This window comes from Solanum tuberosum, unplaced genomic scaffold, assembly GCF_000226075.1.
Source record: "Solanum tuberosum cultivar DM 1-3 516 R44 unplaced genomic scaffold, SolTub_3.0 scf00032, whole genome shotgun sequence".
Classification (NCBI taxonomy): Eukaryota; Viridiplantae; Streptophyta; class Magnoliopsida; order Solanales; family Solanaceae; genus Solanum; species Solanum tuberosum.
In genome coordinates, this window is record NW_006238958.1 from 2,173,952 (window position 1) to 2,189,006 (window position 15,055).

General features: G+C 28.2%; 1 protein-coding gene across 1 annotated transcript; it reads right to left on the minus strand.

Annotated features, from left to right (window-relative positions):
* Positions 1–10,019: 10,019 nt before the first annotated feature.
* LOC102600547 (probable serine/threonine-protein kinase NAK) lies at positions 10,020–15,055 on the minus strand. Its single transcript, XM_006342079.2, has 6 exons — positions 14,822–15,055; positions 14,082–14,416; positions 12,029–12,164; positions 11,803–11,942; positions 11,587–11,710; positions 10,020–10,872 (listed from the first exon to the last, which is right to left on the minus strand). The coding sequence occupies exons 1-6, from the start codon at positions 14,892–14,894 to the stop codon at positions 10,427–10,429; spliced, it is 1,254 nt and encodes a 417-aa protein (XP_006342141.1). The 5' UTR covers positions 14,895–15,055; the 3' UTR covers positions 10,020–10,426.

Sequence of the window (15,055 nt, forward strand, 5' to 3'; positions counted from 1 at the left end):
AATAAAATTTAAATAATTATTATATTGTTAGTATAATATGATAGATATTAACCATCCAGTTAACATGTAACAAACTAGTAGTGTGGCGTGTGAGGGTGATTAAAGCCATTATTATTCTGTAATTGGAAATTTAACAACGCTACTTAAAAAGGGCCAGGTTATGTTTACAGTTTTATTGCTCATGTAAAGCAATATATAGTTAGTTCACCAAATTTACTTGCATCACGTATTTTACCTAATTAAAAAAATGCATGACATATATTTTAAAAATATGAATAATTATTACAGTAATATATAATATATTTATTTTATTAAATTTTGATAGAGTGTGTTCTCTAAAATAAATTTTACGATCTGCAAATAAAAATAAATGGGTTATTGAACACTCTTTCTCTAAATTTTTACTGGTTCACTATATTAAATTTAAATATATATTTTACTTGTATAATTTAGAAAGTTAAAAGATACTTTATTCTTATTACTAACTATAGTTATTTTCGAAATGTTGGATTTATTACTACAATCAAAAGTTAATATAGTAAAATTGTCATTCTATATAGCTATTTATGAAACGTGTCAATACTGAACAATTGAAAATGAACGGAGGATGTAGGTATTGTATTATTTTACATTTAAGAAAGGACAGTAAAGTTATAAAATAAAAGAATAGAAAAAACAATTGAAAATACCTTGGTATAACCATGTGAACACATGGAACATTGGTTAAAAACTTCCTAATTAAAGTTAATTTGATACTTTGAAGGAAGTAATTAAGGAAAAGATTCCCAATTAACTTTAATTACATACTACATGTCTTGTATTTCTCTCCAAACTGACTTTGGTGACAGTCACTTTAATACTTTGTGTTACTATAGTATAAAAAATAAAAATAAAAAGGAAACATGTAGTATATTTATGACCTTTAATTCAATTCTCTTGCATTTGCATGTCACATTTCTTTTTAATTAAGAGTATAAATATTTTTGGAATTAATGTTTGTCTTCTAGCTCCTGAATATTTAAGATTGGTCACACGTGTTTTGACGTAAGCTAAAAGGATAAATATATATAAAATTTAATTCTTATGTCTAGATATACGTTAACAAATCCCAGAATATCTAATTCTTTATATATTGTATTATTACATAAAATATTGTATACGCAGTATACATCTCAAGTCTACACAATATATTAACAAATTATCGAATATCTATGTCTACTTCATTATATGTCGTATCTTCAATTTACATTAATATATTAATGTAGATAATTTTAAAAAAGAATCAGAATTATATTAATGATTTTTAAAAAGGATAAAGATCCATCAAATTAATGATGTTTCATTGCAAAGCGTTAAAATATATTACAGACGTGAGTATTATTATTATTATTATCATAAATGAGATTTTTAATATATCTTATGATTCAAAAAGATTTTCAAAATTTGGACTTTCTCAAACTCATATTCTAGAATTTTTCTAATGGAGGGTTTTTTAAAAATCATGAGAACGTTTGGTAGCTGATTTGGAGATTGATTGTGTAAATATTAGATTTTATATAAGTAACATCATGTTTAATTCTCCCTCCATTCCATATTAATTGAATTTTTGAGACATTTTTCATTTTTCAAATTAACTTAATTGTTCAGTTTTCAAGACTACTTTTAGAGTGTTCTTCCAATTTTACCCTTCATTTGGATTTTCAATGTGATGACTTCAATAAATTTGACAATAATTAATAAGGATAAAAATGGAAAAGTATGTTCAATTTATGTCTTAAACTACTTTTCTTAAAGGGTGTGAAACACCTCAAAAATTCAATTAATATGAAATGGAGGGAGTAACTGATTAAGAGGTAAGATATTTACGTATAAAATTAATATAATAATTGATTTGCAATTTTAACTCTGATTACTAATGCCTACATAAAATAATGCATAAATTTATTCATATTTTATCAATGCATTATTAACAACTACATGACTCTAATCAGCTACTAAACGACTCCAATATAATTAATCATTTATGTTACATTGGTTTTTCTTCTATTTTTATTTAGATTCATCTTTACAAGATATTTCCAAGATAGTATATTTATAATATAGAGTTATCCGTTCGTTTTATTAGTATGATATGATAAATATTTCGTAAAATTAATTGAGATATGCATAAATTGGCCGAGACATTACGTATTGCGGCAGACATATATTCTTAATTGTACTCCTACACCTAAAGTTAGTTTAGTACTAAGTTTCCAGCAAATCATGGATTGACTCAAATGTGATTAACAGTTAAGAGACAATCATGAGGAATACTAGGAGAATGCTTTTCTTTAGTTAATTGATTTTCTGCTGTAAGCCACTAAACCTTTTTAATTAATTAATGTTACTATAATTAAGTGTTTAAGGTACTCTAGGAAAATAATTTAGTTTCCTATCATTTTCTCTCTTTTTTCTTTTTCTTTTTTTTGGAAAGAAAGTTTGGTATATATCTTTTTCCTTATCCCATTACGTCAAGTCACCTGACATTTATATCAGCAATTTTAATGAAATTGAAATTCTACATAGTATATACCTATATAATTAATTGAATAAAATCAATTATTATCACAAAAAAATAAAAACGTAATATGTCGTATTATCTGACCTAATTAATACTTATTGTCATTTATGTTGCAGCTAAAAGGTGCCCATTCCACTATTCAGACTTACAAAATGTTTTAAAAAAGAGCTTTTTTTATAATTATATGAAATTTATATATTGCCCCATTCCGATTATCACCAGTATATTTTAAAAGTGAATCGTATTTTATAAATATAATATCTATCTAGCTTAATGGATGAAATTTATCATGATAAAACTCTTATCTTGAATTTATTTTAAATAAATATAATAGGGCAAAATTTAAGTGGTTAATGTAATTGGGTGAATGAATAATTTACTGAATATTGTTGATTTTTTTTTCAATGTCGTCCATAACAGCTAGTTAATTGTTATTGTGGACAAAATTGTCAAAAGCACTTAGTTTGGCAGATATGAAATTTGGAATTTCACCACTTAATTTCATATACCAAACATAAACCACTAAAGGATCGTGTCCATGTGGATAGAATTCTTTTCACTTTTAATCAGAAATTTCGAATTCAAACTTCGAAAAATAAAAAATAGATAAATAAAGAATATTTTTCCTTTAATAATATTATATGACGTTAATCAGATTAATTACGACTCTAAAAAGATAATGAATATCGAATGAGAAACTAACCGAAAAAACCAACAAACGATAACGTGTCGAAGCCAACAAAATAGACAGGTGAGTGAGTGCACTGTCAATTCTAGAATCACCAAAGGAGTTCAGACACTTTGAGTTTTTTTTTTTATTAATATCATTTTTTGGCTGTTCAACCACCACACTCACTTTGTGGAATTTTGATTTCTCTCTAATTATATTAGTGTGTGTTTAATTAACATGACAAAATTAATTCATCATGAAAAATGTTATTTTCTCGGAAATAATTTTCCTTGTACCAAAGGAGGGGTAAAATGGGTACTAAATTGAGAAAATTGATAGTGGGATTAATGATGATAGATGTAACTTCATAAATATGTGGGACATGACCTTATTCCAATTAAAATCTTCACAATCCCTATATTTGTTATGCGATATGTATTTACTAGTCTGATTAATATATAGATTCAATTTGTATTAAGTTTGATTAAAAGGGAAAGTGCTTTCTAATCGTAGTAAAGGTATAAAATTTCAATAATAGCATAATTTTTTACGAAGAATATTCAATTTTATCACTTTAAAATTATATAGCTCCGCCATTATTCCCAAACACGAAATCCTATGATCAAGGGTGAAGAGGTAAACCCCTATTCATCCTACTATCCCTTTTAACGGTAAAGTTTTCTAGTTAATGATCTTCAAGCTTTGATTATATTTTTAACACGTCCATCGATAAAATTTGCTTCAAATAAACATATTAGAATAGTTTTACTCATGTTTTGAGCCATCATAAACCATAAAAGACAAAAAAAATTGTATGATTACTTTGGTTAAAATTAATTAAGTTGGGCTGAAGTCAAAGATGTGTACGATTGGTTGATCAATAATCAATGTCAATAAGTATTTAATGTCATGTCGTACGTAGAGTCATGTCAATTTTCGAAATTAATTGATGTCTCATTCGACTGGAGTTTGCAACTTCAAAATTGCAACACTAAAATTATGTTGATGGTTAAAATGGAAGTTTGGACAAAAATTTAATTTTCTTATGAAGCTAGTATTTGGTCAAATTGAAGAAGATTTGTACGTTCATGGAATTTGAAAAAAAAAAGAGTAAACAAAGTAGGAACCATTTTTGTTTTTTAAAATTTTACGTTCATTAAATTGATTGAAAATAACTCTTCTACCTCTTATAATGATCATACATATCACTATTTTCATATTCCATTGATAAAATTTCATCAAATATTATTATTATTATTATTATACGTTAGTAATTAAATTGGTGTCTTTATTTGCTGAGGCAGAAACTCAACAGTGTCATCTTTTGATACTTATCCCTAGAAAAAAAAAAGGGGGTAAGTTTGTCTTGTCCTCACATGAGAAAAATATCACAAGACAAAACATGTTAGTCACTTGGGACATCAAATTTTCAAATAACATTTATGATTCATTAATGTTGAGGGAGTTGGTCCTTGTGAAATGCTTTAGTAAGAATTTTTCATATGTGTGAGCATGATAGAAAAAAATGTTACCTAATATATTCCTAACATCACTCAAATCTTTTAAAATTCTGACTCCGCTTCTGATCGAGTTTTCGAAAAAAATAAGAGAGCCGGCGTGTAGTGAGATGGAAAGGAGGAGAAATGATTGAGACTCATATGATGTTAATCATCATGTTTATTGCTTTTGTTTTGGCCTCGGATCATGCAGCTACTACCCCTACTATACACCCATACGCTGCTAAACTAGATCACATTCTTTTGTTCCGTCCGACTCATTTAAAGATAGATGATTTATCAATACGATGACTTAGGATATTCTGATGTTTTATTTATGAATTGTTATTTGTTTATTTAGTAACGATTATATAAGCACTGAAAAACTTTTGATAATTTTCACAGCTTACTTAAGAAATTTAAATTATATATTCCCAAATAAAAGTTTAATTTCATATCGCATGTTCAAACAGTTGGACGAGCTAATGAACTAATTCACTTTTGTCACCTTTTTGGCTCAAAAGTCGTTTGTATTTCATTCTTTTGTTTCTGGAAAAGTCAAAAGTGAATATCCAGGCAGATTTTTGTACTTCTTTGTGCCGCGCGATCTCTATTCCTTTTTACTTTTCTTTGTTTTTAAAACGTTTGTATGTACTGATAAGCAAAATATAGAGCAGTAGTTGATCCCATTTTTTTATTTGACGTTCGGTATTCATTAATTCAAATTTTTATTAAAAGAAATTATTTCGAATGATAAAGTGTTTTATATCTAAAAATTAGGTGGGGCGATAGATTTTTGAGTGGCCAATCAAAATCTAACTACCCTTGCAAATGTAATCGAAAAGTAAATCTTTTTAGAATGTAGTAAAATCTGTAAGAAAAATACGGACCTAACTCGAAAATATAAAGTTCTTTTTTTTTTTTGGTTAAAATTTAGTTTCTATTTTAAAAAAATGAACAGGTTTGAATTTTGAAATATTGGCTTAAATTAGTGGTGAAGAAGTATAAACTCAGAAAAAAATCTGCTTTTTCTGAATTGATGATCTATTAAAACAATTTTACGTAATCTTCTACCGTCTCCCGACCTCACATCGTTGGAAAATGAGTAGCAGCAAGTAGCAACCACCATCAACATCCAAACATCCAATAAGCATAGAAAGCTAAATTAATACAACTACATCATTAAATGTGTCCATTAATGAATTCACTAACTCCAAAAATAAATTCACTACTCCAATAAATGCATTCAATTATCAACAGACTATTCCAACACATCTCAATTAAATCATCCACTACTATATAATTAAATTAATGATTAACATACACCAAATAATAATAATGCTATAATTATTTATAATAATTCACTATATAATTGTCTATGCAATGTATTTGGAGGTAATAAATCTTTCGCTAATTCGATCATATATTCATATCACATAATATATTTCGTATAAATTGTTCATATACATGAACATTATATTCTACATAATTGAAATATAATTTCCATAGCTAGGTGGTCCTTCAGTCTTCGAAGATTCTACATATATAATTTTATCTTTAAAAAAATGCTGTATTCTCTCTTTCCGTGATGAACATTAATAATGTATCAAATTGTCATTGAAATAAGTTTTTATCACATGCTTCGAAGCCCTTTCCAGTCATCAATTTTTTTTTTCCTATCGATGTTTATATTGTAGCTCGATTAAATTTGGATTTATGTAAAAAAGTCTTATATGTGGAGGTAAAATGTTTTCTAACAATAGTGACTCCATATTCTGGAAGACTCGAATTCAATATACCTCTAATTAGGGATAAAGAATTACTTACCATTCTATCATAAACCTTATCGTTTTCTTTTGGGTCATCTAAAGTTCTAGAGAGAAAAAACAAAGCAAGCCATTTATGACATTTTTTTGAAGATCAATGTTTCTTGAAGAACAATTTCTCGAAAAAGGTTCAAGTTTCATGCATTGTTTGTCTAAGAAATCCAATCGGTGATAGCATTTGTCCTGAATTTTCTAATGTAAATTCTTTAATAATTATATTTTATTTTGAAAAGTTTTTTTGATAGAAAAAAACTCTTTCATATCTATCTTTTTATTTTTGAATTTTTATATAAAAAAAAATCATTTTTTCTTATACCGATACAATAACGTTCATAATTTTATAATTTCAAGAGTATTGCTTGAAAAATCAAATTATCTTATTATTTATCATCTGATTTAACTTTCATATAACACATTTCTTAATGGCCTTTAAAGACCAGCCATTATCGGACTCTTCTTATGCTTGCGGAGGACACTTTATTATTTTGATCCGAACACTCAACTCATTTATAAGGTTGTGCGGAGTGCATGCAAGAGACAATACTACAATGTCAAATATTTCAGCGGAAGAGGGGATATATCCCTTTGTCGAAAAAAACAAAAAAATTCCACAGCTGTAATGATTTTGTAAGGATTCATATTTCACAACCTGTCAAATTTAGTTTCAACAAAGTTCAGTTGCAAAATAAATAGTGAATAATAATAATAATAATAATAAAACTATCTCACTTAAATTTGCTCCAAAATATGTAACACACTAGGCAAATCATACTCCTCTCAAGTGAAAATGAGAAGAAAAAAGCCCCTTGAAAATCACAATACTACAAAGTTGACTAGTCGATACTTTCTTCGTTTCATATTAATTGACCTATATTGGCTTGATATGTCTCTTTAATAAAGCTTTAATTAGATGTGTATATTATTAAACTAATTAATCTTATTAATGATGTTTTGAAACTATTTTTATATAGCTATTTATAAGTAAGGATTATAGTCGAACGAAAAAAAGTAACAAAATCTCTTAATTGGTTAAATAGATATAGAGTCGATCGAGTAAAATAAAAGGAATGGAATACTATGATTAAAAATTTAAAATTGAATATGAACAAAGAGAAAAGTTTAAACTAGTATACAAGTGATACAAAAATTCAATTTGAACAAAGAAAAAATATTGACCAAAACTTTAGGCGCATTATTGAAACAAATAAAATCTAACATTTCTCTCTTTTTTAAAAATTACTAATCATATAGCCGGAATTATATCTTTTTTCACACTGAATACCTCAATCAATGAGGGTCCACACAGGACGAATTTGAATTTACTCATATACTATATGAAATTGCTTAATTTTCTTTCGATTATATTTTGACTCTGCTATTAATAAATTATTTCATATTCGCAATGAACTTGATGGATTTTCATCATGAAAGAGTCAATTTTATACGTCAAAATCCATCGACAAAAAATATCATATTTTGTCTATTTTGATAATAATTTAAAATAATCGTATCGTGGGATAATACTAGAGCCAACATATATATAATGAAGTGGAAAATTGAACAATTTCAAATAATGCAATGGAGTAAAATTGATGAATAATGATAATTATATATGTATATGACAAGATAGAATAGCATGTTAAATAGGTACTTTTGATCATGTTGAAACATGATGGGCTTTAATGTTTATTAATCCCTAAAGATTTATAAGAAGACAACTTTACATCTATGGGCTCAATAGTTCAATGATTAAGCATGCAGGTCCCTTTTTTTACTTTTTAAATACTTTTAGGGTTGAATTTCAACTTTTTTTTTACTTATAGTTTAATAAGAGTTAATTAAATAGTACAAATTCAACTTTATTCTTAAAGGGACTGCACACACTTAGACGCATGTTTATGTAATTAGTAGACTTTAACTTTGGGATTTGAAAAATAATTATTTTATAATTCATTCTTTTTCTTTCCCTTTTTGTTAATTGTATAGAATTTCATCATGCTATATAATCTTCACTATACTTCCGGCGGCATTGATTAAAGTTGACTAAATTTTAAAAAAGAGGATTTAATATTTAGATCTTTATAATATATCATATATGGTTGGTTAAGGAGTATAAAATTACTAAACATGTATTCATAGATTTTGTCCTAAAACATTCATAGGAAAAGAAATAGTAGTAATTTAACAATGAGTACTTATCAACTACTTGCTAAACCAATTACTTTTTTGAAGAACTTTTTCACTAAGAGTATTTTTTTTAGGAGGTTAGTGTTTCAGACTATTCATATTCTCTCTGTTTCAAATTATGTGTCTCACGTAACAATGTTTCGTTTTAAATTTTACTTTCTTATAAGATTGACATGATATATTTAATTAAGCTTACCATCTAGACTAGATTTAATTTTTCTTCTTCATAAATTATATATTAAATGAAAATTTTGTGGTAGATTTTGGGTTTAGACGTGCTATATAGGGAGGCATGTGGAAATAATTAGAGAGGGCCTGCAAGTAATTGACTGATGAAAAGACCTTTGAGCTACCAGGCCCAAAACATGATGAAATTGCCACACTAATCATTTCTTACTGCATTCAACATCATTTATATACCCTTTTTGAGTATTTATCAAGCAACTGTATTTGGTCCCATTCTCTTTTATGGTTTGATTAATTAAGATTTGTATGAGAGTATGATGTTAAGAATACATTGTTTTCATACATATAATTTGAATTTGATATATTTGATTAAGATTGAAAGAGTGTTTATCACTTCATCATAATATGTAAAGTGTTTTATGTATGAAGGAATAAACAAGTTTCTTACGTATTTTCTCGTGTTTAGTACGTAAACAAAAGTTAACTAAAAAGTATTTGTATATACTCTAGACAAACACTACGTGAGGTCAGAATGAGGGGTGTGTGAACGTGAAGATAAGGTATGTTGGAGGGTGAGGATGTAACAACCAACTTGGTGGAATGCATGAAACGTTCCTTCCTTCTATTACGTAATTCATTGTCCTCATTTTTAAAAGATTCTAAATTATTAACCAATCAAATATGAGAAAATTGAAAAATATTTTCTTCCATATCGAGCACCTTAAGTGATTATAATACATATATACTTGTTAAAGTGAAAAAAAAAACTATCTTAAAAGCATTTATATATGATCTAGACAAACACTACGAGAGGTCAGAGAGAGATGAGGTATGAACATGAAGATGAAGTGTTGGAGGATAAGAAAGAAACAACCAGCTTGGTGTAATGCAATATATAAAACTTTCCTTCCTTCTGCTAGGTAAGTTATTGTCCTCGTTTTCTAAAGATTCTACATTCTCAACCAACCGAACATGAGAAAATTAAAAAATATTTTCTTCTGTCACACCCTAAATTATTATATTACATGTGTACTTTATTAAAAATGAATATACTTGCCCTTTCTTTGTAGGAGAGAGTAATAAAGACAAGAAAGTAATAAAGGCAAATCAATATTGACCTTAAGAATAGGATACATGATCACTCTAGAAATGGATCCAAAAAATTAAAAATATACAGACAAAAGGTGATACAATCATATCTATTTAGAAAAAAAAAAGTTTTTATTTTTTGAAAAAAAGTTAAAAATTATTATAGTGATAGGTGGAATTCCTTTTTTTGTTGATGTTGACCATCTCCAGTCTGAATACAGACAAATGCCAGCTTTTCTCATGATTACATAAGACCATTTCAAACTACCAACAGAACTTAGTGGGCCCCTTAATGGGCCTTACTTAATTGGGCCTTTGTTGGACTGGGCCTTGATGTACACAAGCCCACAAATCATTAAGATCTTTCGTATAACTAAAAGAACATTTGATTGATCTCCCTCCCTTTCGAGTTTCAATAGCTACGGTTCGTTGGAGCCTTATAGCCTTGGTTTCCAATCACATTACCACTACCTGTTTTCTTAACGTGGAGAGGTGATCGATGCCCTCGATGATTGTGATTTCTCGTGGTATTTTTGGCTCGCGGTTTCATTTGGATCCCATTACATTGTTCCAAACACTCCAAAATTTCTTCCATGGAAGGTCTATTTTTTGGATCAGGTTCAAGGCATTTTAATATAATTTCAGCTATTTGAAATGCAGCCTTTGATGGGTATTGGGCCTCCAGTCTTGGGTCCATTAATTTCCTTAGCTTCTTTTTGTCAGGTAACATGGGCTTGGCCCAATCTACTAAATTATGTTCTCCATTGGGCCTGTTAAGATCCAGTACTCTCCGGCCCGAAAGGATTTCGAGTAACACCACTCCGAACCCGTATACGTCACTCTTTACGTATAAATGACCTGCCAAAAATGAAGTGAAATTTTCGTCAGTTGTCTCTTTTTAGAATAACTCCGAACCTTTTAGATCATTGAGCAAGTTGAAAATCTTATAAGAGAACGTTATAACCACAATTTCAAATTTTATAAGTTAATGCAAATATTAAAGAACAATCTAAAAGATTGTCTATAAGGTTGAACTTGAACATTATATGAATAAATATTAAACCTAAGTCAAGCGTTATTCGAAAGAATAATTTTTAAGAAACAATAGCTAAATGATGACTTTTGAAAAGGGACATTTACGGTGTAGGAATCAAGACTTTTTCAATGAAGAAACAAAAAAAGTTATATGATTCAATTTTTTTTTTAAGAATTAAAATATAAGGAATATAAAGACAAAAAGTAGTTGAACCAATTTATACTTAGCTTTGCCAGCTAATATTATTAAATAAATCATTTATAAGTTCACATTTAGGTTGAAATTTTCTCTAAGGACAAGGTCAAATTTGCAAATGTGTGAACATAGAAAAGTTTGGGCCAAGAATATAATTTTTTTTCAAGAAGTCAATTTCCTTCCCCTCACTATCATCAATCAGATGAATACGTATTTTTTTTATTCTTAATTAAAATTTCATATTCGAACTTAAAAATATCAATAGGACTATACCTCTCTTATTTAAATCTATATTTAATCGAATATCAATACAAATATCGAAATAAAGTAGTATAAATTACCAGTGGCCATGTACTCAGGTGCAGCATAGCCATAAGTACCAACAATTTTTGTGGTCACATGTGAGTCCCCATTTACTGGACCCATTTTTGCTAGTCCAAAATCTGAAAGCTTTGCATTATAGTCCTGTCACAATAATTGAAACCAACATTTTATCAGTAAAAATATTATCGACGATAAGATCTACGTATATTTTATTTTAAGAAAAGAAGAATTACCGTGTCCAGTAAAATATTGGCAGCTTTAAAATCGCGGTAAATAACTTGTTTTTCTGTGGTGTGTAAGAATTCAAGTCCTCTTGCTGCTCCGATTGCTATTTTCAGCCTTGTATCCCATGACAATGCTTCCGCACCTTCTTCTAATAAAATCAAACGTTTTTTTTATAATGTCAGTGTATATTAAATTAAACTGAGTTAATGAAAAATAGAATAGTAAGGGGCTTACTTCTGAAAAGATGACTTTCTAAGCTTCCTTTCTGCATGTGTTCATATACTAGAAGGAATGTTTTTTCTTCCCAACAATATCCAATTAATTTTACTAAATTTGGGTGACTAAATTTTCCCAAAAACTTTACTTCAGCCTGCAAAAACAAATATTAAATCATCAATTTTCTATAGAAAACAATAATATTTTTTTATTATAAATAGAAAACAAATTGAACTGTTGCATCGTTGATATTTTTATAATTTTACTATTTCAAATTAGAAAGTTGACTCAAAACGTTGATTTCAAGATATCTCAATATAAGGCATAATAAATGAATGCAGTTCCAACCAGAGAGACTAACTTAAGTCTTTGAGTTGAGGTGCTGACAGGGCAGAACTAATTAATCTATGATCAACAAGTTTTTCGAAAGTGAACGGAATAAAATTATTACTCTTAATTTATTTGTTTTTACTTCAAATCAAAGAAAGAAGATCTATTTTTCTACGTAATTCATTAGTCAAACAACCAATTCCTTTTTCAAAGTAGTAGATAGACTTTTTTTAACTTCTATCAATTGAATGCAAGTGTACGATGTAATATTTACTAGAGCCTTTTTTCTTGTGTTTGACTTAATAAATTTACCCTTTTTTAAAGGTAGTGAATTTGACTTCTATTTTGACAAGAAAATAAATAAATAACTATAGGTAATTATAGTAACATTAGTTAACTAGAAAAGGACATAAATAACTTGTAATAACATGTTAAATTACATTTATAGTGTAAAATTTCTTTTTACATTGTTAATACAAACACAAATAGACCTAGGTGATTACCTATAATTAGTGATTTATATATATATAACCTGAAAAATAAAACAAATAACGATCTACACCAAGTTAAATTGCACTAATAATACCGAGAAAGTGATTTACACTTTCATGAAATATATTATAGCAATGGAATATATTTGTGTGTGAGTTGTGATATTTCTTTTTCATGATTTAAATTTGATTAATATATTTTCCAGAAATTAATTGATAGTATGGAAACCCACGTGGATACTTTGAAAGAGTCAAACTATATTATCTTCTACGTTTAATTAATTGATCTAATAAAGTGACTAGTCAAATATTAGCACCGAGAAAAGAAAAGAAAACATATTAAAAACCTGAAAAAGGTTTTATAGATAATATTAAAAAATATCGAAGACTATCCGAGTTCATACTTTTAAAAAAAATCAATTTTAAAGGGCATATATATATAATAGAGCCAAAATTCGAACTCAAAGTTCATGCACTTAAGATATTAGTCGTTTTTTTCTTTTTCCGTTTCTAGGTTCTGACTTAATAATTTATATAAGTTTAATATTTAGATCAAAGTTTATGAATTTAACTAAACTCGTGATGCTATATATGTTAGCTCCGCTTCTCTATAAAACATTTTATAATAATATATAACATAATTATAAAATCTAACTAATTTTTCAAATCAAGCACAAGTTTGACTTTGGAGGGGTCTATTTTGTTGGTTATATAAAATTTAATAGCTCTAGTGTTTGGTCTTATGGCACTCAATTGTCAATTTAATATTCCTAGCTTTCAATGAACTTAAAAAATGAGAGAATAAAAGAAAGTATATTCTGATCAACATTATTGCTTCTTCATGAATAAAAAATTCATGGACCACCAAAGAGTGTAATGCGATGGGTTTGACTTAACATCAATTTTATCAAAAATACTTCTAAACACAATTTAGCTATAAAGGGTATATCTTTACGCAAATAACCAAAGGTTCTGCGTTTTGAGGTGGACATCAAATATACTCAATCCTATACAACACTGACATTTTGGTGAAGTCGACATCACATATCATATCATATCATGACCTCCGCACCCCACCCCCCTCCCACCCACCACCAAACTCACACAACCATTATCATCATTGAAAAGCACTTTACCCTATTTAGACGATCTACTCAACTAACTAATTTAAATTAGTCGTGTCAATAAGTTTCAGATATTATACTTTAAAGAAATACATGGCAAATCGAAGAGGATATATAGTAACAAACCTGCCATTCTTTAAGACCTTGTTCACTATCAGGATTTGATTTTTTAACAGCAACAGGCATACCAACTCCAACTTTAGAAGGTGCAAATGTTTTATCATCGACCCATCCTTTAAATACTGTACCAAATCCTCCCTCTCCTAGCACCGTATCGGGCCGAAAATTCCGCGTTGCGCTCTTTAATTCCGCTAGCGTAAACATTTTTAAATTTGGCGTGATTATTTTTCCGCTAGCCGGAACTTCCACTTTCCTCGAATCACCGCCATCTCCGCTAGACTTCGCCACCACATTCCTTGTGTTACTACCCGGAGATGTATTAATTGGTTTCTTCACGATCACTACCAAGGGATAAAAAGTTAAGAAAAATACTTATTAAGAATTAATAGTCGTGAGTCAGAATTTTTAATAAGCATAGAAAATTGGAAAATGAAACTTTTTTTATGGCACAATCAAATTAAGAAACAAAAAGGTACTTTTGAATAATCATGAGTCAGAATATTCATTAAAGAAATATATTCAAGATATAAAATACTCTAGTAAACACTAAACACGCGAAGAAATTAATAAGATTCAACAACCAACATATATATTATATGGTGTTTGATCAAGCATGGAGTTCAAGATAATGAACGAAAACTTTTGACATATATATACCAAAAGTATACTTAGAACTTGTGAATTTAAACATTTTGCGACTATAACAACAATATGAGAGATATTCTTTATGAAACAAACTAAAATACCTGAAGGAATACTATTAGAGTATTTGACAGTGGGAGGATGAACATCAACAGGTTTTGGCCAACAATTTCCCATTTTTTCTTTGTTCTTAAAGTTCTCTTGTAATATTTTTGGGAGAAGTAGTTGTGTTGTTGCTACTAAATAATAAGAATAGTTGATAGTTTTCTTGTGGTTGTGGAGTGAATTAATTTCTTAGGAAGAGAGAAGGAAAGGAGGAGGAAAGATAGTTAGCCAAA